The 25,626-nt window shown below is 61.9% G+C and overlaps 1 protein-coding gene across 1 annotated transcript; it reads right to left on the bottom strand.

Annotated features, from left to right (window-relative positions):
* Positions 1-4,799: 4,799 nt before the first annotated feature.
* On the bottom strand, positions 4,800-21,891 carry APLP1 (amyloid beta precursor like protein 1). Its single transcript, XM_065420607.1, has 17 exons — positions 21,823-21,891; positions 17,556-17,720; positions 16,952-17,081; positions 16,628-16,740; positions 15,564-15,742; positions 15,004-15,245; positions 13,859-13,989; positions 13,394-13,468; positions 12,820-12,978; positions 12,248-12,376; positions 12,033-12,132; positions 8,677-8,841; positions 8,124-8,147; positions 7,936-8,006; positions 7,493-7,561; positions 5,645-5,788; positions 4,800-4,898 (listed from the first exon to the last, which is right to left on the bottom strand). The coding sequence occupies exons 1-17, from the start codon at positions 21,889-21,891 to the stop codon at positions 4,800-4,802; spliced, it is 2,064 nt and encodes a 687-aa protein (XP_065276679.1).
* Positions 21,892-25,626: the final 3,735 nt, after the last annotated feature.

Genomic DNA, 25,626 nt, shown 5'->3' with positions numbered 1-25,626 from the left:
ATAACTGGCTCCAGCCCCAGCTGAGCCCGGCCACCCCTTTATACCCACCTGGCTGGGCGGAGCCAGGAAGGGAAGCCCCATGCTGGGCTGAGAAGCAGCCAGGGGGCAGGAGGTCCAGAGTCCTGCCCACCCCAGCCAGGCTCCGCCCCCAGCCCTGCAGCTCCCAAAGGGTTAATGGGTCCCTCCTTCAGTGGGTGGGCTGGGGAAGGAGCTGTGTTTGGGAGCCGGGCTGGTTTGGGGGGCGGGTAGGGTGACCAGATAGCAAGTGTGAAAAATCGGAATGGGAGTGGGGGGTAATAGGAGCCTATATAGGAAAAAGCTTCAAATATCAGGACTGTCCCTATAAAATTTGGACATCTGGTCACCCTAGGGGGGGAGTGGCACCACTGTGGGGAGGCACCCCCATGAGGAGCCTCCCCCTGCACACCACAATGGTTCTCATGCCCCAGTCTGTCGTTAGCATCTCCAGTAGCGCTGGGAACACCCCATTGCTCTTCCCCAACCCCTCTGAGTCAGCCATTGCCCCGCTGTGGGACCAGCTGTCCCTAGAGGGGAAGGGCCCTGGCTCCGCCCTTTCACCCTGGCACAGAACATGCCACAGATCAGGTACAGGCCTGTTTGCAGTTAGCTGAGGAGGGGAGGTCTTGGATCCCCACCCCCAAACCCAGGGTGCTGTGTGAACGGGAATGGGTTGAGGTCTTGTAAACTCATCACACATCAGAGTAGAGGGTGGTGATCGTGGGAGGCTAGTGGCAGGATAAGTACCAAGATTTGTGACTGCTGAATTCAGGATTCTTGGGTTATATCCCCTGCTCTGGGAGGGGAGTGGGGTCTAGTGCAGGGGTGGGCAAACTACGGCCCGGGGGCTGCATCCGGCCCTCCAGACGTTTTAATCCAGCCCTTGAGCTTCCGCCAGGGAGCAGGGTCGTGGGCTTGCCCTGCTCCACGCGTCTCCCGGAAGCAGCAGCATGTCCCCCCACCGGCTCCTATGTATAGGGGCAGCCGGGGGGCTCTGCATGCTACCCCCGACCCAAGCGCTGCCCCCGCAGCTCCCACTGGCCTGGAACCATGGCCAATGGGAGCTGCAGGGGTGGCACCTGCAGACGGGGCAGCGCACAGAGCCACCTGGCTGTGCCTCTGCATAGGAGCCGGAGGGACATGCTGCTGCTTCTGGGAGCTGCTTGAGGTAAGCACCCCCCAGAGCCTGCACCCTTGTCCCCCTCCTGTGCCCCAACCCCCTGCCCCACCCCGATCCTCCTCCTGCCCTCCGAACACCTGAGTCCCAGCCCAGAGCACCCTCCTGCACCCCCAACCCCTTATCCTCAGCCCCACCCAAGTCCTCACCTCCTCCTGCACACCAACTCCAATTTTGTCAGCATTCATGGCCTGCTGTACAATTTCCATTCCCAGATGTGGCCCTCGGGCCAAAAAGTTTGCCCACCCCTGGTCTAGTGGGTTGGAGCTGGGAGCCAAGACTCCTTGGTTCTATCCTGGCTCTGGCAGGGGAGTGGGCTCTAGAGGGTTAGAGCAGGGGGGCTGGGAGTTGGGACTTAGGTCTCACAAGTTTTGTCCCGGCTCTCTGAGAGCACTGCATTGTAACAGTCTGAGGAAGGGGCCCAAAGCTCCAAAGCACATCCCATCTGAAAGGTGGCATGTGGGGTGGCTCTGAGTCCGTCTTGGGCAGCAACCTCTGCGAGGACAGCAGTAGGCCATGGCTGCCCTAAGGAGCAGGGGCAGGGCCATGTCAGTGACTGGGGCTGTGGTGCTCCTGGACTGAAGACCTGCTGGCCTTAGGCTGAGCCCAGGACTCCAGGCTCCCAGCAGAAAGCGCCTTCCCCTAGGATCCAACACAACCCTAATAGCTTGAGCAGCACAACGCCCCCTAGTGCTGTACTGGGCCAACAAGAGGTGAGCGAGCCTACTGAGCCCCCCGGTGCACCCTGCCGAGCTAGGCACCCTGCAGCACGGCGGCCCTGCTGAGCCCCCCGCCCCTCCCTGCACCACAGCGCCCATCCTGAGCCCTGCCCCCCTCCTTGCAGCATGGCGCCCCCTGCTGAGCCCCCCGCCCCTCCCTGCACCACAGCGCCCATCCTGAGCCCTGCCCCCCTCCTTGCACCACAGCGCCCCTCCTGAGCACCCCCACCTACTCCCTGCCCCACAGCACCCCTCCTGAGCCCTGCCCCACTCCTTGCGCCACAGCGCCCCTCCTGAGCCCCCCACCTTGCTCCCTGCAGCACGGCATCCCCTACTGAGCCCTGCTCCTTGCACCACAGCATCCCATGCTGAGACCCCCGCCCCACTCCCTGCAGCACGATGCTCCCTATTGAGCCCCACTCCGCCCTACAACACAGCGGCCCCACGTGGCAGCATCTCTCCTTGCCCAGCCTCCCCCGACTTCAAGCAGCACAGAAAGTCCAGGCACATGATGGGTTTCCGGAAGTGACAATATTTTATTAGTCGGGGTGGTGGCCGGGGGACACCCCCCCCCACCCCCACCTGCTAGCAGCGGGTGATGTTCTCCATCTTGCCATTCCCAACTGTGTGAGCCCCGAAGAGTGTGAAGCAGAGCGAGCAGCCTGGTGCTCTGCAGTCAGGGCACAGAAGGGTTAAAGAGAAGCACACGGGTGTGGAGGACAGAAACCTGGGGGATAGGTGTGTTTGGGGAGCAATCAACCCCCCCTCCTGTCATCCCTCCCTTCTCTAAACAGACATGAAAAATAGGGGCATGCCAACAACTAGGGGGCCTATATTGGGGGGTGGAATTATCAAGGGGATCCCTCCCTCTGGGGTGTCACTGGTGGTTAGAAGGATAAGCCCCCATCATCCTTGGTTTGGCCCCCCACCTAAGGAGTGCAGGTGGGAGGTGCCAGCGTCACTGCAATCTCCCCCCTCCCAGCGATGAAGATAGTGTAGCTCCTGCAAGCCCACCTCCCTCCCCGCTACTCCAGGGGATAAAATGGTAAATCCCCAAGGCAATTCCCCTACTCCAAGGGAACAAAATGGTAAATCCACAATGCAACCCCCTGCTAAAGGGGATAAGATGGTATATCCCAAAGGCACCCTTCTGCCTGAAGATGTAAAATGGTAGCTTCCGACTGTAAATCTGTGCCCTTCTACCGGTGGCACTATGGTATATCCCGAATACCCCCCAAATGCGGCAGGTGGTACGTTCTGTCAGACTCCTCCCAGCTGAACCTCTCGCCGCTCCTCCCCGCAATAAAACCCAGCCCCAGAACAAAGAACTCCCTTGATCACAGGACCGTGGATGCTCCATTACCGATACTTAGGGTGACCAGATGTCCCAATTTAATAGAGACAGTCCCAATTTTTGGGTCTTTTTCTTATATAGGCTCCTATTACCCCCCCACCCCGGTCCCAATTTTTCACACTTGCTGTCTGGTCACTCTACCAACACTAAACGCAGATGGAACAAAGGGCGAAACCCAGGGTGCACGCTGCTTTATGCAGAGGAAATAAATTACCCTCATTTTTTATTTTGTTAACCCCCGCCCCATCTTCCCCCCCCGTAGGGAGTAAGGTGGTATGTCCCAAATACACTCTCCCCCCCCCCAACAGCCAGGGACAAGATGGTATATCCCAACCCCCCCCCCCCCCCCCCACAGCAGGCATGAGGATATATCCCCAATGCCCCCCTCACTGCAGGAGTTAAGATGGTATATCCCATTTCAGCCATTCTACTGGGGTGGGGAGTTTGTGGAGTCGTGTGTGGAGTTACTGGCAGGGCAGGGGGCAAGTGTAGGCTCTGGAGAGACCCAGGGCAACGCTGCCTAGTCCTGCCTGCTCCAGCCACCGAACCCTCCAGTCATGGGAGGTGGATTTACCCTATCCCATCCCCCAATGTGAGCCTATCCCACTGCTCCCCCCCCCCCCCCCAACGCCCCTCCCCAAATCGAGCTTTGAAATAAATTAAGTAGAGCTAAAACAACAAGGAGTCTGGGAAAATTTATTGGGTCATAAGCTTTCGGGGGTAAAAAACCACTTCTTCAGATGCTGGAGTGAAAGTTACAGATACAAGCATTTCACTCCATGCCGCTGAAGAAGTGAGGTTTTTTACCCACGAAAGCTTATGCCCAAATAAATCTGTTAGTCTTTAAGGTGCCACTGGAGTCCTCCTTGTTTTTGTTGATACAGACTAACACAGCTACCCCTCTGATACTAAGTACAGCTAGCCAGGGGCGTGTGTGTATGTGTGCACCTAACAGCACGTGGATTTGGACGCAAGTGTTGCTGTGTGTAGGGCTGGGTGTTGGATGTAGGTTATGGTGCCATGTCTGCATTGTGTGGACGTAGGTCATAGCGTTGCACGTACGAGAGGGTGCACATTGGTGGGTTGCTGTGTGTAGTTACGGTGTTGTGTGCGTGTGCACACATTTGAAACACCTAGAAAAAAACACCTCCCTGAACACCCCCCACAGCCCAGCTGATGGGATTGACCCCCCCACCACACCCCTGCTACAGCACACCCAAAGCCCCCCTCATTGTAGGGACATGATTCCATGGGGGCAGTGTGGGCTGTTTAGAAACCAGGGTGGGAAAGGGGCTGGGGGAGCACTAGGGGCAGGGTTGTAGGGGGCTGGGGAACATTGGAGGGGGTCACATTGGGGGGGCTGGGTAGCATTGTGGGGGGACAGTGAGTGAAGGGGAGATGGGATGGGAAGGCATGAAGGGGAAGTGGGTTTAATCCTCTCCTGTCAGTGTTGGGGGAGGGGTAGCGGTTTGTGAATGCTTCATGCCATGTCCCCCCCACTGCCCCTCCCACCCATGGTGCAGCCGGCCTCTCAGTGCATCTCCTCGAAGAATTTGTAGGTGGGGTTCTCGTAGCCGTGGTTCTGCATCTTGCTGAGCTGCCGCTCCTCGGGGCTCACCATGGGGTCCACCTGCCCCAGGAACGGATAGACAGACACAGGGGTTAGGGGCATAGGCGCCAACTTTCTCTAGCACCAGTCAGGGCTCGTACCCCCTGCCCCGACTCCACCCTTTCCCTGCCCCTGGCCCCGCCCCCATTCCAACCCCTTCCCCAAAGTCCCCACCCCCTCCCTGCCCCTATTGGATCCCTTCCCCAAATCCCCGCCCCGGCCCCGCCTCTTCCCCCAGCGCGCTGCGTTCCCCCTCCTCCCCCCCTCCTTCCCTGCCCCGCGAAACAGCTGTTTCATGGCGCAAGTGCTAGGAGGGAGGGAGGAGAAGCAGGACACGGCGGCGTGCTCGTGGAGGAGGTGGAGGTGAGCTGGAGCAGGGGGGGGCGGGGCGGTGAGCTGCCGGTGGGTGCTCAGCACCCACCAATTTTTCTCCGTGGGTGCTCCAGCCCCGGAGTATCCATGGAGTCGGCACCTATAGTTAGGGGTGCTGGGGCTGGAGGCTCCGCCCCCTTTTCCCACAAATGAAAAGATTTAGGGTGACTGCTCCCAAACCCCATCGCTAGGAGGCAGTACAGTGTGGCTGGGAGCCAGGACTCCTGGGTCTGTCCCGAGCTCTGGGAGGAAAGTGGGGTCTAGTGGGTCAGAGCAAGGTGGGGGGCTGGGAGCCAGGACAGCTGGGCTCCATCTCTGGCTCTGCCTGGCTGTGCCACCCCACCCTGTGTCCTATGAGGACAGCGGTCCCTGTGAGGGGTTGAAGGGGTCGTCACCTCGACGATGCCGTGGCTGATGGTCCCGTAGGGCTTCCGGCGAACCATCAGGAGACTGATAATGATCACCATGGCGACCGCCACTGCTACTACCAGCAGGCCAATCAGGGCACCCCTGTTAATGGTTACCAGGGTGTCCGGCTCCTGTGGGGGACAGAGAGAGTCATGTGCTCCTTCCCCCTTCTTGGTAGACTCACTGGGGGAGGCTGGGGGGCTTAGCAAGGAGGGGCAGGTCCCACAGCCCTAGAGGGAGGAGCCCCAGTTTAGGGTTCAGGTTAGTTTTACCCCCCATCCCCCAGGGGTGTGTGTGTGCAGGTTGTCAGGGACACCTTAGACTTTCTAGGGCTCATGATGGGGCAAGGGCGAGGTTGCAGCATCTGGGGGTGCACAGCAGAAGGACTGCGACTGCAGATGGGGAATGCACTCAGCAGTGCGTATGGGAGGAGGTGCTACTGGATGGGGATTGCATCCAGTAGTGGTGGAGGGGGCAAGTGAGCAGGAGGCACCATCGGGGGGTGGGGGCAAGTTGAAGGGTGCACGCAGCTGTGGGGGCACCAATGCAAAGGGGAACATGGTGGTAGAGTGCCCATACTGTGTGCATGCGCAGGAGTGGAGGGGCTTAAGGGAGAACCACAGGGGGACTGCAATGCGGAGCGCACACAGCAGGGCCATGAGAAGGCAGAACTACAGGGGTAGGGTTACCATACGTCGGGTTTTTCCCGGACATGTCCGGCTTTTTGGTAATCAAACCCCCGTCTGGGGGGAATTTCCAAAAAGCTGAACGTGTCCGGGAAAAATACTCCCTGGCTTACCTTAGAGCGGGCGCCGGGGGCTGCTGTGCTCCCTGACTCCTGGGCTCTGTAAGAGCCGAGCGCTACCGGCTTCAGGCAGCCCCCATGCCTCTGGACCCTGCGCCCCCGGTCGGGCTCTTCCCCTCCCGGGCTCTGGGGGCGCAGGGTCCAGAGGCATGGGGGCTGCCTGAAGCCGGTAGCGCTCGGGCAGCTTGGCGCTTACAGAGCCCAGGAGTTCAGGGAGCACAGCAGCCGCCGGAGCCTGGGAGGGGAAGTGCCCGGCCGGGGGCGCAGGGTCCTGAGGCATGGGGGCTGCCCGAAGCCCGAGCGCTACCGGCTTCACGGTTTGCCGGGCAGCCTCCAGACCCTGTGCCCCCGGCTGGGCGCTTCCCCTCCCGGGCTCCAGCTGCGCTGGGGAAGCGCCGGCCGGGGGTGCAGGGTCTGGGGGCTGCCCGGCAAACCGTGAAGCCGGTAGCGCTCGGGCAGCCCTTTTCGCGTGGCTGGGAGGGAGGAGGAGGAGGAATGCGGGGCACTCAGGGGAGGGGGCGGAGTTAGGGCGGGGACTTTGGGGAAGGGGTGGGGAAGGGGCGGAGTTGGGGCAGGGCTGGGGGTGGGAAAGGGGCGGGGCCAGGGCCCCATGGAGTGTCCTCTTTTTTTATTTTTTAAATATGGTAACCCTATACAGGGGGATACAGTTTCAAAACGCACACGGTGGAGCGGGGCTGGAGGGTGGAAGCACTGCAGGGGGACACAGTTGCTGGGCACACAGCAGAGGGGAAGCAGCACTGCAGCGGGACACAGTTGTGGGGTACAAAGGCGCACATGGCAAAGCGGGGAGGGTGGAGGCAGCACTGCAGGGGGACACGGATGAGGGGAGGCAGCGCTGCAGGGGGACACAGATGCGGGGTGTACATGGCGGGGGTGGGGGGAGGCAGCGCTGCAGGGGGACACAGATCGGGGGTGGGGGGAGGCAGCGCTGCAGGGCTACACGGATGCAGGGTGTAGATGGTGGGTGGGGGGAGGCAGTGCTGCCGTTGCGGATGTCGCAATTGCTTACCAGCTCGTCGCGCTGGATCTCCGGGGACTTGTACACCACTTCTTTGATGTCCCCCACGGAGATGTTTACCTGGGGGCGGGGGGGGGGGGGGGGAACGACACACACATTAGAGCTGAGAGGGGACACCTATCCCTCCATGGCAATAGGGTGCAAAGTATTGTGGGTAAATGGTGCTTAGCTGCATTCCCCTTACACACTGTCATCATAGTCTTGGAGGAGATCATGTCTTCCATAATGCACTGTGCCCTCATTCCGTTCATGGGAAGTCACATCAAGCTGCTCTCCCATCATGCATTGCACCCACATCCCCAGCTGAGGGGGGTCATGTCAAGCTGTGCCCTCATTCCATCCAGGGGAAGGTCTTGTGCACCCCAGAGCGGCTGTTCCCCTCCCACCCCTACTCACTAATGGGGGGTGGCCCCAGAGTCCCCAGACCTGCTCACCCTCTGCTCATCCTCGCCCAACGGGATCTTCTCGCTGGTGAGGTAGTCATACTCCGCCGCCATCCCCGAGGCTGTGGGGAAGAAAAGAGTCACGTAGGCAGTGGGGGAAGTAGTCCTGGCGAGTAAAGGTCAAGCAGGCTGATCCCTGCGAGGGGACGGGGTGCAGTCGGCCACCCCCAGGCACTCACCTTTCTTCGCGGCTGGCTGGGAGTCTGCCGAGGAGGGGTCCCCACGGGAGTGGCGGAAGAAGACGGCCCGTGGGGTGGGGGAGCGACAGGAAGAGACACAGAGCAGAGACAACAGACGTGTTGAGGTGGGGACTGGGGGGGCCCATGCTGACTCCCCCCATGGAAAACAAACTGCCCTGTTCCTCCTCACCCCCCACAGCCTGGGGTAGGCACAGGCACATGGGGGGTATCCCCTTCAAATCCCCCTCCCTGCCCCACAGCACTTCTCCCACCAGTTTTAGCCCCTTCCCTGCCCTTGGCCTGATGCTTTGGGTTCTGGCCTCATGCCATGAGTCATGGCCCCACCCTCAAAGGTTCTGGCCCTGTCCCTTTCACCTTCTCTACAGTCCCAGCCCTGTAGGTTCTAGACTCCCCATCAGTTCCTGCCCCACATGCTCTGGCCCCACCCTTATGAGATCCACCCCCACAGGCTCTGGCTCCACACTTGCAGGTTCTGGCCCTGCCCCCGTCCCCATAGGATCCATCCCCCCAGGTTCTGGCCCCACCCCCTCACCTTCCCCCTGGAAGAAGTCCCCAGCCCCCAGGTGGTCAGGATGGTCCTCGGGGCTCAGGTCCTCACTGCTGTCCAGCGGCAAGAACTCCTCGGTGGTGCGTGTCTCGGAGATGGATGTGGTGAGCAGGCTGCTGGTCCCTGCCCGCTCCGCCCGCAGCAGCTCCTCTGAAGAGACCAGGGGACACGGGTCACAGCAGGGAGAGACCTTCCCCAGCAAGAAGCATCCCCACCACCTCTTGGGAACCTGGCCCCCCTGCTCTAACCACTAGACCCCACGCCCCTCCCAGAGCTGGGGATAAAACCCAGGAATCCTGGCTCCCAGCCCCCCCTCTCTAACCACTCAACCCCATGTGACATTGCGCTCTATATGTTTTATGGAAATATGCTAACAAGTGTGAACATAATGTAACTGGAATATGCTTCATATAAAAGGTCTCTTGTAAGGTATAATTACAAAGCTTATAATCTACTGAGTGTGATCATCCTATTTCTATGCATGCATCATTTTTGTATCTAAAGCTAGAAATATGAAGTATTACTCTGAAGTCCTATTGTAACTATGCAAAATGTGGGCCATTAATAGTGGCTTGGAATCTTGATGGCTCCCATTAACTAGGACAATTGGTTGTAAATGGCTCTGTTTACTTGTAAGCCTACCTGTGTGACAGCCAGTGATTAATGAAGTCTCAGAGGACATGTGAACATGTCACATGCTACTGGAATCCATCTTAAACCTGGTGCTTTTCCATTTAGAAGGAGGAGTGGAAACCCAGAGAGACACAAAGGATTCCCGCCTTGTGCCAAAGATATATAAGGGGGTGGAACAGAACAAAGGGGGCTGCAGTCATGAGAAATCCCCTAGATACCACCTGAGCTGGAACTAACAAGAAGTGTACCGGGGGAAAGGATTGGGCCCAGACTAGAAAGGAGTCTAGTCTATAAAAAAAAGCTTATTGGAACATCTCTGAGGGTGAGATTTACCTGTATTCAGTTTCTTAAATTTATTAGGCTTAGACCTGCGTGTTTTGTTTTGTTTTGCTTGGTAACTTATTTTGTTCTGTCTGTTATTACTTGAAACCACTTAAATCCTACTTTTTATACTTAATAAAATCACTTTTGTTTATTAATTAACCCAGAGTAAGTGATTGATATGGGGGGGGGGCAAACAGCTGTGCATCTCTCTCTATCAGTGTTATAGAGGGCAGACAATTTATGAGTTTACCCTGTATAAGCTTTATACAGAGTAAAACGGATTTATTTGGAGTTTGGAGCCCATTGGGAACTAGGTGTCTGGGTGCTGGAGATAGGTGACTTGAGCAGTTTTTGGTTAAAGTCTGCAGCTTCGGGGGCATGGACCAGACTTGGGTCTGTGTTGCAGCAGACTAGCATGTCTGGCTCAACATGGCAGGGTTCTGGAGTCCCAAACTAGCAGGGAAAACGGGCTCAGAAGTAGTTTAAGTACATCAGGTAAGAGTCCCAAAAGGGTCTCTGTGACTGAACCCGTCACACCCTACTCCCCTCCCAGAGCCAGGGATACCCAGAGAGAGTCCAAGGAGTCCTGGCTCCCAGCCTCCCTGCTCTAACCCAATAGACCCCACTCCCCTCCCAGAGCTGAGCATGAGGGGGGCAGGGAAGGGTGAGGGGTAGGAGGCATCCCAGATGGGTGTGGGCAGAGGCGGCAGGTTTATATAATTTTTGGTGGTGCCCAGAATGGGTCCAAGTCCCGCCCCCACCACACACGCACCCCTGCCTAAAGCTCTAGGAGGAAGTTTGGGTGTAGAGGGGTCAGGCTCTGGGAGGAAGTTTGGGTGGTGCGGGCTCTGGGCTGGGGGTTGGGGTGCGGGAGTGGGTGCGGGCTCTGGGAGGGAGTTTGGATGCGGGCTCTGGGTTGGGGCAGGCAGTTGGGGTGCAGGAGGGGGTGAGGGGTACAGCGCTTACCTTGGGCGGCTCCTGAAAGTGACCTGTACGCCCTCTGGCAGCAGCTCCTAGGTGGGGGGCCAGAGGGGTCTCCACGTGCCGCTGCCCGCAAGCACCACCCCCCACAGCTCCCATTGGCCATTTTGGCAGAGTCGGCGCTCGGGGTGGGGGCAGCACACAGAGCCCCCCCCATGGGGCCACAGAGATGTGCCAGCTGCTTCTGGAAATGGAGCAGGCTTAGCCCCAAGCCCTTTTAAATTGCCCAGGGACGGCAAGTGGGGCCGGGGAGAGACCCGGCGCCGAACTTTGGTGGAGCCGGGCCCCTGTGCTCTCATATTGGTGGAACAAGGGCACCACAGGCCCATACAATTCGCTGCCCCTGGGTGTGGGGTACATATAAGCCAGCTCCCACAGCCCCTCTGAGAGCCAGGCAAGGGCAGCACACGCACCTAGTTTGTGGGGTGGGTGTCACGGGAGAGGGGTGGGGAGGGAGTATTGGGGGCGGAGTTGGCAGGGGGTACACACAGGTCCCACCGCCCCTCCAAGAGCCAGGGGTGGGTGATGGGGATGTTGAGGGGGGTCGTTGGGGGAAGGCAATGTAAGGGGAAGGAGGCATCGGTGGGGCCGGGCCATTGGGGACACTGGCCATCAGGGGCTGGGACACTGGGGGGAGGGGTGTCAGGTGGCCATCGGGGGCAGAGGCCTTTGGGAAGCTGGGTACATTGGGGGGGGGCATCGGGAGAAGAGATGTTGGGGGGCCAGGCCATCGGGGTTTGTACGTATCTTGTTCCTCAGTCCCACGGAGAGCCAGGGGGACTGTCAGGGGGGAGGGATGTCAGGGGCCCTGGGCCATCAGGGGGCTGCTGGGGTATGTATGTATCTGGTCCCGCAGCCCTGCAGAGAGTTGGGGGGCCTGTTGGGGGAAGGGCCATTGGGGGGCTATCAGGGTACGGCTGTATCTGGTCCCACAGAGAGCCAGGCGAGGGGGCTGTCAGGTGAGGGCCTGACGGGGTACATATGTATTTGGTCCCGCAGCCCTGTGGAGAGCCGGGGGGATGGGGGGCTGTCAGGGTACATATGTATCTGGTCCCGCAGCCCCGCGGAGAGCTGGGGGAGGGGCCGCAGGGTACATGTGTATCTGGTCCCGCAGCGAGCTGGGGGAAGGGGCCGTGGGGTATGTACATATCTTGTCCCGCAGACCTGTGGAGAGCCGGGGGAGGGGTCCATCGGGGGAGGGACCATTGGTGTACGTACATATCAGGTCCCGCAGCCCCATGGAGAGCCGGGGGAGGGGGCCGTCGGGGTATACACATATCTGGTTCCACAGCCCCGCAGAGAGCTGGGGGAGGGGGCCGTCGGGGTACATACATATCTGGTCCCACAGCCCCGCGGAGAGCCGGGTGAAGGCCTGTCAAGGAAGGGGCCATCGGGATACGTACGTATCTGGTCCCGCAACCCCACAGAGAGCTGAGGGTTCTTGTAGAGCAGGGCCAGGCTCTGGTTCATGCGCTCCTCAATGACGTGCAGGTGGGTGTACACCTGGGGACAGATGGAGGAGGAGACAGACAGACGGGGGGGCTGTTAGGACAGGCGCTCCCCTCTCCTGACCACCGGGGGTGGGGGATGGTTGAGGGCACGGGGGGGGGGTCCCCACCTGGAACTTCATTTGCTCAGCCTTCTCGGGGTCGACGGCACGGACATGCTGGTAGTGCCGCAGCGTATGCCGCTGGTCCTTCTGCTCCGCCCGCATGTATCGCCTCAGCGCCGGCAGCACCCGCTCTGGCTGGGCAGCCAATCGCAGAGTCAGAGCCGGCCAATCAGCACCCCTACTCTAGAACACATTCTAGACTGGCCCACCCCTGCCAATACATTCAGCACTTGCTCTGGCTGGGCAGCCAATCGCAGGGGAGAGGCAGAGGCAATAGAAATCTCAACTTTAGAACCTGTTTGAGAACCAGTTCTAGACTGACCCACTCCCACTAATCCACAGAGCACTTGCTCTAATGGGGGCAGCCAAATACAGGAGAGAGGAGGAGTCAGAGCTGGCAAATCAGTGCTCCTACCCTAGAACCCCTTCTAGAACCTGTTCTAGACTGGCTCATCCCACCAACCTATGCAGCACTTTGCTGGGGCAGCCAATCCAGGGCAAACCAATTGGCACCCCTGTTCTAGAACCCATTCTAGGCTGACCTCCCCCCCCCCCTGGATCCAGGCCGCCTGGCCCACCTGCGGGCTGTCGCTCTGCACGGCGCTCAGGTAGCTCTCCAGTGCCACGCGCCGATTGTCATTGAGCAGGGCCACCACCCGGGCCAGGTGTGTCTCCACCAGCTGCTGCCGCTCGCCCGCCACCTGCTCCTCCAGTGTCTGCAGGATAGACTGGAAATGCTGTGTGGGAAGGGGCCGGGGGTCAGCGGGGGCCAGGCGAGGAGCCCTCAAGGGGGCAGAGCTGAGAATCCAGGGGGAAGATTATTGGAGGTGGGGCCGGGAACTCTCCCTGGGGAAGGAGCAGGGAGGCAGTGGGGCCATGGTCAAGAACTCAAATGGGTGAGGCCAGGGAGGTCAGAGGAGGAGGGGCTAGTCAGTGGGGGCGGGGCCAGGAACCCATAGGGGAGAAGTGAGGGGCGCCAGTGGGGCAGGGACAAATGAGTGGGGTCCCCCGACCCCTCAGGCAGACTTGGTGCCACCCTAGGGAGGCTGTGAGACAGCCCTGAGTTTCGGGAGGGAGTGGCCAGGGAGGGTGCGGGGTCATGAACCTGTGGGGGCAGTCCCACCCTGCTCTCCCAGCAGACATGGGTCTCACCTCGTTCAGCGCCTGCCGGTCAGCCTTGGGTAGCTCCTTGGCCTGGTTGTCCGCCTCGGCCCACTCCTTCATCACCTGGGGGGGACCGGGGGATGAATTGGGGGGGCTGGCCCTACGTCCAGCACCCTGCCTGCCGTCAGCCTGCATCCCCCAGGCTTGCAAGCTCCACAGTCCTGCTGGGGACGGGGCGTGTTCTCCATGCTCGCCAGCGCACAGGCCACCGACACGGGCCACATACAGACATGGTAACATGCCCCCATGACAGCAAGGGGGTCAGAACCTGACAGGACCTGCTGACAGGTGAGTCGGGGGCAGCCCTGGCCATGTGGAACTGGCCACGGAGAGACCCCCACAGACACGGAGGACATGGGGGCGGAGCCCATGTGTGGGCTACCGTGCCGGGGAAAACCAAGGGGGGAGGGCAGGGTGGTGGATGTGGGAGGGTCGAGTCCCTCCCCCAAGCACCTTGTTAATCTGTTTCATCCTGCGCTCCTCCAGGTCCATCTTGGCTCGCAGGAAGTTGGCGTGTTCACTCCCGTCGCCTGGCATCTCGAAGTAGATATCCACGCCATCTGTGGGGTGCGGGGTAGGGCTGGCTGTGGGGAGAGGGGCTGTCAGCTCGGTACCCCCTAATGAGTCCCTATCGGGCCATGCCCCACAGCTCAGCGCCCTCCGCCGAGCCCTGCTGCCCCCGCAGCACGGTGTCCCCCGCCACACTCCCCACAGCACGGCGTCCCCCGCCGAGCCCCTGCCCCGTTCCCCGCAGCACGGCGCACCCCGCCAAGCCCCCTCCCAGCAGCACAGTGCCCCCTGCTGAACCCCCACCCGGCTCCCTGCAGCACGGCGCCCCCTGTGAGCCCCCACCCCACTCCCCGCAGCACGGCACCCCCTGCTGAGCCCCCACCCTACTCCACACAGCACGGCGTCCCCCGCTGAGCCCCCCGCTCCCTACAGCATGGTGCACCCTGCCGATTCCCCGCCCCACTCCCCGCAGCATAGCGCACCCCGCTGAGCCCCAACCCCCGCAGCACGGCGCCCCCTGCTGAGCCCCCGACCCTGCAGCTGAGCGCCCCCTAGCACTGCACTGGGGCATTGGGCTGCAGTTTCTCCTGAGCCCAGGCGGGGTGGAGGGTCTCCAGCGGCTGCCTGAGCCTGGCACAGCTGGGCACTGTGCCACGCAGAACAGGAGCCGCATTGTGATGTGAGGAGGAGATGAAAACAGCCCAGGCAGCTGAGCATCCCATCTCCCGCCCCCCAATCCGCAGGTGCATCAGCTCCGTGCCAGGCTGTGCCATCCCCCTTCGCCTGGGAACTCCCACCCCGCCTGAAAGGGTCAGCACAGCAGCACCCTGCCCCCGGGGATTCTGGGAAACCGCCAGCCCTCCCCCGCCACCCAGCAGTGCCTACCCCAGGGGATTCTGGGAAACTGCCAGCAGCACCCCGCTCTAGGGGATTCCGGGAAGCCCCCATCCCCTCCCCAGAAGTGCCCAGCCCCAAGGGATTGTGGGAAACTTCCAGCTCTGTCCCTGCAGTCATCTGCCCTGGAGGATTGTGGACAGCCACCCGCTCCGCCCCATGCAGCTGCCCCCTGCCTGGGGACTGGGTCTCACCTTTGCCCTCCTCCTCGGTGGTCCGCGTGGTGGTGGTGATGGTGGTCTGGGTGACGCTGTCATCGTAGTAACCGGGCTCCACGAAATAGTCATCCCAGGTGGCCGGGAAGGGGTCAGTGTCGGCTGCACTGTCCCTGGGGCCTTCGTTCTCTTCCTCCTCCTCCTCAACATCCTCCTCCCCATCCCCATCTGCCTCCAGCGTCTCCTCTTCCGTGGGGGCCCAGCCTGTTGGGAGCCTCTCACTACAGTGGGGTTGAGGGGCAAGAATCAGGGTGGGCTGTGAGCTTCCCTCACAGCGGTGTTCTGAGCTGCATGGAATGGGGGTGCTGTGAACTTCCCTCGCAGCAGTGCCCCGAGCCGCAGAGGATGGAGGTGCTGTGAGCTTCCCTCACAGCAGTGCCCCGAGCCGCAGGGGATGGAGGTGCTGTGAGCTTTCCTCACAACAGTGCCCCGAGCCGCAGGGGAAGGGGGGGGGCTGTGAGCTTCCCTTGCAGCAGTGCCCCGAGCAAAGGAGGCAGGGTGCAAGCTCCCCCATAACAGTGCCCTATACGTCCCCTCACCTGTGCTTGGGCTCTTCCTTCAGGTGGGCCATGTTGTGGGGGACCAGGGTGGGTTCCTCCAGCCGGACAGGGAGGGGGAGTGAGGGGCAGCACACGTACTCCACGCCCCGGAAGCGGTCAGCCCCACAGGGCAGCAGCATCCCATAGCTGTGCAGCTCCAGTCCCTCACTGCTGCAGGCCTGGGGGAGGTGGGGGAGCAGCATTAGACACCCCTACACAATCCAGCATTGGTATATCCACAAACACCCTCCTGCCTACCTCCAGGGCAGTGGTATCTCCCAGTAACTCCTCCTCAATAGCAATGGTATCTCCTGAGAGCTCCCCCCTCCCAACGGCAGCGGTATCTCCTAACACCCCCTAATAGCAACAATATTTTCCCCAAAATTCCCCCCCTGACAATGGTATGTCCTGAAACTGCCCACTCCCCTACAGCAATGGTATGTCCTCAGACTTACCCTCCCTTATGGCCATGGTATCCCACTAGACCAGTGGTTCTCAAACCTTTGTACTGGTGACCCCTTTCACATAGCAAGCCACCCACCTTATAAATATATAAAAAGGTGTTTTTAATTTAACACCATTATAAAGGCTGGATGCAAAGCGGGATTTGGGGTGGAGGCTGACAGCTCACGACCCCCCATGTAATAACCTTGTAACCCCGAGGGGTCCCGACCCCCAGTTTGAGAACCCCTGCACTAGACCTTTCCCAGATGGCAATGATATCCCCCTTAATAGCAGTGGCATCTTCCACAAACTGCCCCCCCGATATCTCCCCAAAACTCCCTGCTCCCAAATGGCAATGGTATCTCCCAAGAATTCCCTCCCAGATGGGAATATTATCTCCCGAGAACCCCTTCCCCAGATGGCAGTGGTATCTCTCAAGCCCCCCTCCCCCCAATTGTCTGTCCTGAACCCCTGCCTACCCCACATGAGAGTGGTATCTCCCAAGAAGCCCCACCCCAACTCTCCCAGAAGGTAGTGGTACACGCTGGTGCCCACAAGGGGCGTGCACTGGCAGCCTGGGGGTGACATGGGGGTCTTCTGGCACCCCTGCCCACACTCACCTCCTTGGCCACGCCGTGCCAGTAGACATAGCTCTCGCATGAATCCATCTTCTCCTGGTGCAGGAACTTGCAGGTGTCAGGCACAAGAAGAGCTTCACTGACAAACTCACCCACTGGTGAGGGGAGGGGTGAGAGGGGATGAGATACACACACAGGGTCAGCATGGGCCCCACACACCCTGTTTGCAACCCCAGACCCTCCTTCCCTCCCAGAGCTGGGGAGAGAACCCAGCAGTCCTGGCTCTTGGCCCCCCACTCTACCCACCTCAGTCCCCTCCCAGAGTCAGGGATGGAACCCAGGCGTCCTGCACCTGACCCCACTCACCCAGGCACCTGTAGGGCACCACGATGTGCCGATGCCCCTTGCACTGGGGACGTCCTTTCTTGCACCAGTTGTTGATGGTGACTGGCTGGGTGCCTTCCACTGCATTGGTGATCTGCAGCTCGGGGTACACCTGTGGGGCAGACGGGGGGCAGGCAGTTATCACCGGTGGGGTCAATAGGGGTATAAAATCCTGCCCCTCCCCCCAAAGATGGAGGCAGACAGCAAGGGCCGAGGGGAGGAACCATGGGGCAGCAGGGATTCAATAGGGGTCTCTGCCCCTTTTTCCTCACCCCTGGGTCTCCCCCAGGGACGGATCAGTCCCCCACCTCCAAATATCTTTCAGCCCTTTGCACTGTTGTGTGAAGAATGCAGCATGGGGAGACCCCTCACTGGGGGGGAACAGACCATGGAAAAGGAGCTGTTGGGAGGGGGCCAGTGTGAGGCTGCTTGGGGTAGGGGGGTGGCAGGGAGGGTGGGAGAGAGGGGGTGGGTACCTTCTGGCAGTAGGCGAGAATCTCCTGGCAGGGTGCAAGTGCGGAGGGTGCAGGGGGAGACCATGGGTTGTGGGGGAGCCGTGGGGCAGGGGGAGCTGTGGGGCAGGTACCTCCTGGCAGTAGGCGAGGATCTCCTGGCGGTTGCGGAAGCAGCTGCGGGCGCCGGCAGCGTCGGGGTCCCACCCGCCCGTCTGCAGGTTTCGATGCATGGTCAGCTTCCCACAGAACACGGCCACCTGGGGCTCGGACACAGGTGCCCCTGCCACACCCAGCGCCTGCCACAGGGGGAGGGGTTAGTGCCCATCCAGCCTCATCCCCGCTATGCCCAGCACCTGCCATGGGGGGGAGGGGTTAGCACCTGGTCCGCCCCACCCCCGCCATGCCCAGTGCCAGCCACAGGGGGAGGGGTTAGTGCCTGGACTGCTCCACCCTCACCATGCCATGGGGGGAGGGATGAGTGCCCAGCCTGTCCTGCCCCTGCCGCACTCAACCCCACTGCACGCGCCAGACATGCCATCCCTGCCTGTCTTGCTGGGATGAGAGCAGGAGATGCCAGCTCCCTGTGGCCAGGTGGGGGAGCCCTGGTCCTGATCCTGGAGCCGGATTGGGCTCCCAGGTGATCCCGCCCCTCTTCCCCTTCGGTGTGCACTGAACAGAGGCTGAACCCGGGGCCTGGGGACGCAGGCGGGACAAGCCCGACTTCACCGGCCCAGCTGTCCCCCCACATTGTCCCCTGAGGACGGGGGCAGGATTCGGGGCCTTTCCCCTCGAGGGGGCACCAGCTGCGATCTGTTCAAGGCAGGGACTGGCTGGCTCAGGGAGGAAGGGAATGGGACACAGAGGCTTCTCCCTCTAGGTCAGCAGCTGGAGGGCTGTGGGTCAGGTTTGGGGGCTCTGTCAGAGCTGGGGGGCCCCTGGGGGTGGCTCAGTGACACATTCATGCCCCCCCCCCATCCATCTCTCTCTCTCTCTCCCAAGCAACCACAGGGATGTTGTTGCTGCGGTAATTGCTCCCCATGGAGTTGCCCGATCTTCCTGGTCGCCATGGAGACCGTCTCCCAGAAGGAATTTTAAATAACCCTCCCCCTATCATCCTCTCCCTCCCCCGCACATAACCCCCTTCAGGATCATCCTCCCCCATCCCAGCCCTCCCTCCCCTTACCCTCCCTCCCCCCATCCCAGCCCCTTCCCCTCTCATTCCCCCATACCCCACCATTACCTCTCATCACTGCTGAGGAAATGGGATCCCCGCCCCCCATTTTCCCCCAATACCCCCCCATCTTTCCCAGGGAAGATGGTTCCTAGCAGGGCATGAGGGTCATCCCCCCTCCCCCATGGAGCCCTGGGACCGAGGAACCAGGTGCCATCCCTGCCCCCGCCCGGCACAGTGCCAGCCTTGGCCCTTTAACAAACCGCCTTTCACAGCCTCACCCGGCCCAACCAAAAGATCAACAAAGGGCTCATTCTCGACCCTGCCAGGGTAGCCACGGGGCTGCGCACCAGCAGGGCTGGGCTAGCGGGGCCTGTGGGTTGGGAGTGAGGGGCACTGGCAGAGCGGTGGAGGGCAGGGCTGGGCTAGCTGGGGCTGCGGGTCGGGATTCTCTGCCCTGTTTTGTGGCACTGGGCCATAATCCCATGGGCCTCACCCTTGCCCCGAGCTCAGATGCCCAGGGAAGGTCAGAGACCCTAGGATTTTCGGGGGCCTCCACAGATCCCCCCATATGTGTCAGGAGGGCTCTTCCTTTCTTAGCCCCCACTTGGGTAAGTATCAGGTTTCAGGGGGGAGGGGTGCAGAGTGTTTCCCTTCTCCTCCCCAGTAGGGTGACCCTCATCTCTCTGTGTGGTGCATGGAAGATGGGGAGCACTTAGATGGGTGAGGGAAGTGGGGGGCAGGGAGCTGTGTCTCTGTGGAGGAGGGGAACTGGCGGGGCAGGGGTCTGTGTCGATGCACTGGGGGAGGAGCACTGAGGTGGGGGGGGGCATGTGGCTGTGTCCTGGGGAGGGGCACTGGCTGGGCGGTGACATGGGGGCAGGGGCTGTGTCTCTGTGGGGGAGGGGCACTGGCTGGGCAGGGGGCTGTGTCTGTGCAGTGGGGGAGGGGAAGGGCTGGCGCTGGTGGGGGATGCCAGAGGGGGCTGGCCCTGGTTCAGCCCGGATTACCCCGGCTCTCCCTAGCTAAGCCGCTCACTCTGGCTTTTCAGCAGCTGCCGCGATTTAGCCTGGGCTGACTCTGGCCTCCCCCCAGCCCAGCGCCTTGGGGCAGGTGAGAAGGGGGTTAGATGCTGCATGGGGCAGCTAATGCGGCAGGAGGGGGACAACAGAAGGAACGAAGGCTGCGAGGGTGAAAATTACAAGCTGTGCCCCCTACCCATCCCCTTCCCACCCCATCCACCCTTCCCCCTACTTTCTGTCCCTCCCTCACCCCCCTCCATCCCATGAATTATCCATGCTACATCCATCAGTACATTAAGGCACCAGATGGCAAGCTGGGGGGGGGGCGGGGGGGTAACTGGCAAGAACATAGGACCGAGGGCAGACGGAGGGATCTAAATTCATGGGGGGAGCAGCATCCCCCACTACAGAAGAACCCCCTCCCCACACACACATCTGGAATAGAGGTTATGGCACTCTACCCCACTCCCTTACCAGAGCTGGGATAGAACCTTGGAGTCCTGTCCCCGAGCCCTCCTGCTCTAACCCCTAGACCCCACTCCCCTCCCAGAGCCAAGGAAAGAACCCAGGAGTCCTGGCTCCCCACCCAGCCCTCCTCACCTCTATCCAGTTTGGCTTTCTGGTATCAAGGGGCCCAGAGCCAAGAGACAGGACTCCTGGGTTCTATTCCAGCTCTGGGAGGGGAGGGGGGTCTAGGGGTTGAGGGGGGGGCTGGGCACCAGAACCAACCCCTCCAAAGACCAGGCCCCAACCATCAACTCAAGAGCAGCAGGGCACTGAACATGGGGGGGGGGGGGGGGGGGTTAAAGCTCCCAGAGACAGGGCACAGCAGGGCAGAGGGACTCTGCACCAGCAGGGGGTTCCCTATCCTTCCCCTCCTGCAGCGCTCATGGGGCATTGCCCCCCCCCCCCCGGATCTGTCCCTTGGCGCTGCCTTGCATGATGGAGCATTGGGGGGGGGGGGAGAAATCTAGGTTCTCAGGCCCCGACTGCTCCCATTGCTCCCCTTCTGCCCAGCTTGACCCAGAGCGGCTGGCATGGGCTAGAGCTGTGTGCCCAGGATGATGGGGGGGGATCCCCCCATGGCTCCATAGACCAGCAGGCACGAGGCCCACTTACCACCAGCAGCAGAACAAGCATGGCCATTGTGGCGCTGCCCCATGTGCCATGCCAGCCAGTGGCACCAGGGACATGAGTGCTAACCAGGCCTGCCTGGGGTCAGCCAGGGGCATCACCAGAGACTGGGGGCTCCTTGGGGGAGCTCAGCAGCAGCTAATGTCCAGGGGGGCTCCCCTGTGCAGGGCTGGAGCCCCACAGGCCGGGGGGGGGGGGGCAAAGCTCAGTAATGATCATGCCATCCAAGGAAGTAGGCTCCTCTCCCCCAAACACAAGGCTGCCCCATTGGCACGGGGCACAGTGACCCTCCCCAGGAAACTCTCATGGGGGGTGGGAGGACAGCTCCAGGCCAGGCCCATCCTATGCTGTGGGGCTGCGGGGCCTGAGCACAGGGTCCCAGAATGGAGCCGTGGGGAACGCCTGGGGAAAGGGGGCACTGAGACCTGGAGCCTGGGGTCCAGGGCATCGCCTACCACTGCTGCTACCCCTGACCACATAGCATGGGGCACCAGGCCCCTGAGAGTAGGGGCCAGGACTCCTGTGTTCTCTCCTGGCTCTGGGAGCGGAAGGGGTCTGGTGGGTTAGTGCAGGGGGTGGTGGGAGGCAGGACTCCTGGGTTCCCTACTGGCTCAGGGAGGGGACTGGGGTCTGGTGGGTTAGAGCAGGGGGCTGGGAGCCAGGACTCTTGGATTCTCTCTCTTACTCATGGGGTGACCTTGGTAAGTCCCTCTGTGCCTCATTCCCCCCCCCTTCATATAAACAGTCATATCTGGCGAGCTCCCGCTAAACCCATCCCCAACTACACACAAGGGCGTGGGGGGCCCTTAGCCTACGTCGTGGCCGGCCCCAGGTGAGGGAAGTGGGGTGATTTACACCCCTCTTCGCTTCCCCCCGCCTCCATCTGACCCCCGCCCGCCTCCAGGCCTCCCATGGCTGCCCAGAAACAACGCCCCCTCCAGCAAACCCTCCATAGGGCGCTGCCTGTGCGCCCCCAACCAAGCATCCCCCACCCCCGTCCATACTGCCCCACCCACATACATCCGCCCTGCCCACCAAGCCCCGTAACCCGGGAGCCCCCAGCCCCCTCACCTGGGTGGTGACTCCGGCGCTCAGCACCAGCTGGATCCAGGCTGCCCAGAGCCCCGCGGGAAGAGCCATGGCCGCGACTCCCGGCGGGCTCCCTCGGCCGCCCGCAAGCTCGCCTCGCCTCGCCGGGCTTGGAGCCGAGCAGCCGAAGTGAGCTCCCCGCGCTGGGTGTCCCCGGGCTCGCCTGCGCTCGCTTCCTACCAGCCCCAAGCTCGGCGCTCGCTCGCCCCAAGCTCGCTGCGGCTCCCTTCCGGCTGGGCTGTGACAGGAGGAGCCTGGCCCGCCAGCTGCAGCCCCCGGCCCCGCCCCCCGGCAGGCCCCGCCCCCAGCCCGGGACCCCTCCCCCCCGACAGCCAGGGAGCAGGGCAGACAGGGGATAAGCCCCACTCCTGGGGATGTGGCAGCCCAGGCGCGGAGGGATAGGCCCACGCTGGCGCAGGATGGACAGACACCCCTGCCCTCCCTTCCCCAGGGTGGTGCAGCCCAACCCCCTCCCCCCCCCAGGCCAGGGACACTGGTCTTAGCAACACGGACCAAGCCAGACCTGGTCCGGGAAGGTGTGTGTGGGGAGACCATGCAGCCCCGAGGGAGAGAGGGACACCCAGATGGGAACAGTTCCTCCCCCTCCCCCCCCAAGCAAGGGAGTCTGGACACAGGCCCCAGACACTGCACAGAGCGGCCCACACACGGGTCAATATGGCTCTGCGCTCTTCCCAGGACACTGAGCAAGGCCTGGCAGATGATTGGCACCATTGCCTTATAGGCTGTAACCCAGCAGTCCTGAGTCCCACTACACCCCCACTCCCCTGCCAGAGCCAGGGACAGAAGCCAGGATTCTCCTCCCATCCCAGAGCTGGAGATAGAACCCAGGTGTCCTGACTCCAAGCCCCAGCAGAGGGGCACCGCCTAACAAGACAACCTGGCCCTACCCCACCAACCCGTTAGAAGCCAGTATTCCTCACATGGGGGTTTGAGCTCCTGCCAGAACTCAGCCTGGAAGCCAATGAACCAGTAGCCCTGGTCCGAGACAAAAGCCACCAGGGCTACATTCCCAGAGGGGATGATGGCCAGGGGGCTGGAGGCTGGCTGCTGCCCATGGTGCCCGGGGAAACAGAGGGGGGCTTAGATCAGCTACCGAGCAACACGCTGTGGGGACGGCTCGCCTGGCACTGAGATGCAGCCACCTCTGGGGAGGGGTGGCTGGTTATATAGGGACCCCTCGCCCGGCGCTGAGATGCAGCCATCTCTGGGGCAGTGCAGATGGGTTAGAGCTGTGGAAGCTCGGGACAGGAAGCGAAGGAGACTGGAAGGGGGATTTTAGGGAGGGAGCAGGACACCTGGGTTCACACCGGGGCACTTGGGGAGAAAGTCTTGAAATTCCAGGCATTCAGAGTTTGCTTTTATAGCTTATTGAAACACACACACACCACCGGAGGCCCTAACGAGCTCCCCCTCCCCCTGCGGTGCACCCCTCAAGGTGCCCCTCACTGAGCCCTCCCGCGGTGCCTCCCCCACACCCCAGCAGCGTCCTCTGAGCCTCCCCTGTCCCCCTCACTGGACAAGGAAGTGCCAGAGGCTGGGGCTCAGGGTGTTGTACACCCCCACAAATGCAGCTCCACAGTCCTGGGGTGGAGAACGTGGCCCGGGGCCACCCGCAGGTGGTGGAGGCAGTGCAAGGAGGGATGGGGGAATGGAGCCACCTGGCACAGAGATACAGTCATTTCTGGGGTGGAGCAGCTGGGAACCAGCCACACATAACACCGCATGGGGATGGCTGGCCCAGCGCTGAAATGCAGCCAGCTTTTGCGGGGGTTGCCCCAATCAGAAGCAGAAGGAGCCAATCGGGGGTCACTGCACAGCTGTATCTAAGGGGCTCCCTTCTGCCCAGGGTCCTGCAGCTTCAGACCCCCCAGAAGTCTCTGCCCCTACTGTTCAGCCCCGTGGAAGGGTCCCCAGGACACTGGGGTAGAATTACCCCCCTGTCCCTGCGTTTCGGGGGCACTCACAGTCACCTAGTGGTTTCACAGTGCAGGGGTCAGCAGCGGAGGAGAGGAAAGGGGGCAAGTCCAGCTGGGGGAACCCCCCCAATCCCTGATGCAGCCTCCCCCCATGCACAGGCTGGGAAAATCAGAGCCCCAGCCCCAAAGAGCCCCCCCATCCCAGATAGGCCCCCCCACCTCACAATCTCAGCACCCCCCCTTTCCCAATGCCCTTCCGGGTGCAGTCTAGGCACCCCTCTCCCCTCCCCCATGTCCCTCCTTTTTGGGACCCCCAACACTGTGCTCCCCGCTCCCCCCCACCCCACCGAACCCCTTTCTGGTGCAGTGATTAACCCCCCACAGCACCATAATGCCCTAGCTCCAGCTGGCAGAATCTGGGCAATTTCCCCCCCCCCCCATGCCAGCCCACCACCCCGCCCGGGCATCTCACCCACCAGAGAGCTGGACACCTGCGATCAATGTGCAGGGTCTGCAGCAGGCTGGCATGGTCCTGAGCGACGTCCAGCAGGGCCCCCGTGGCTGGGGGCAGGAGGTTGGCAGCAGGTGCTGGCACCTCGAATTGCAGCCAGACGTAGCAGATGATGCTGCCATTGCTGCGGGGAGAGAGAGACATGGGTCGATGAATCCCTGAGATGCAGCCAGCTGTGGGGCAGGGCAGCTGGGAACAACCACACATAACGCCACACAGGGATGTCATGCCCAGCGCTGGGATGCACCCACTCTGGGGCAGGGCAGCTGGGGAACTCACCTGAAGGCTGTGACAGCAGAAGTTAGACCAGGGGTCTCAAACTCAAATGACCACGAGGGCCACATGAGGACTAGTACATTGGCCCGAGGGCCGCATTACTGACACCTCCCCCCCGCCGCCCTCGGCCCCGCCCCCACTCCAATCTTCCATGAGGCCCCTTCCCTGCCCTGTCTCTTCCCACCCCTTCCCTGCCCCCATTCCAACCCCTTCCCCGAAATCCCCACCCCAACTCCGCCCCCTCCCTGCCCCCAGGGGGTGCAGGAGGGGTGTGGGGTGTGGCAGGGTCTCAGGGCAGGGAGTTGGGGTGTGGGTTGCAGGAGGGGTGAGGGGTGCGGCGGGGGGCAGGGCAGGGGTGTGGGGTGCAGGAGGGGTGTGGGGTGCGACAGGGGGCTCAGGGCAGGGGGTCAGGGTGTGGCAGGGGGCTCAGGGCAGTGGGTTGGGGTGCAGGAGGGGTGTGGCAGGGGGTTGGGGTGCAGGGTGCGGCAGGGGGTTCAGCTGCAGGAGGGGTTCAGGGGGCGGGCTCTGGCCTGGCGCGCACCGGGGGCAGGGCAGGCTCCCTGCCTGTCTGCCCTGCCCCGCCCCGCCCCCGCGCCGTTCCGGGATGTGTGTATTGCTGTTGCTTCAGGCACCGCCCCCAGCATCTCCCATTGGCCGGGAATGGAGAACCGCGGCCAATGGGAGCTGCTGGGGGCGGTGCCTGAAGCAACATCAACACACACACCAATGTGCCCCCCCTTCCCCACGTTCTGGCCGCTTCCCTGCGCGGCGCGGGGGCAGGGCAGGCAGGCAGGGAGCCTGCCCTGCCCCCGGTGTGCGTCAGGCTGGAGCCACTCTAGGTAAACGCTGGGGGAGGGCGGGGGGGGCCAAGAGGAGCTCGCGGGCCGCAGAAAATTACCTCACGGGCCGCATGTTTGAGACCCCTGAGTTAGATAGACCAGAGACTCTGCTGTAGGGATCATTCAACTGGGAACAAGATGGAAAGTGGGTTAGATTCCATCCTCAGCGCTGGAGATAGAACCCAGGAGTCCTGGCTCCCAGACCCCCTGCTCTAATCCCCTG

Source organism: Emys orbicularis, chromosome 20 (assembly GCF_028017835.1).
Source record: "Emys orbicularis isolate rEmyOrb1 chromosome 20, rEmyOrb1.hap1, whole genome shotgun sequence".
NCBI lineage: Eukaryota > Metazoa > Chordata > Testudines > Emydidae > Emys > Emys orbicularis.
Note: the sequence above shows the minus strand (reverse complement) of the source record. Positions and strands in the feature narration are given on the sequence as shown.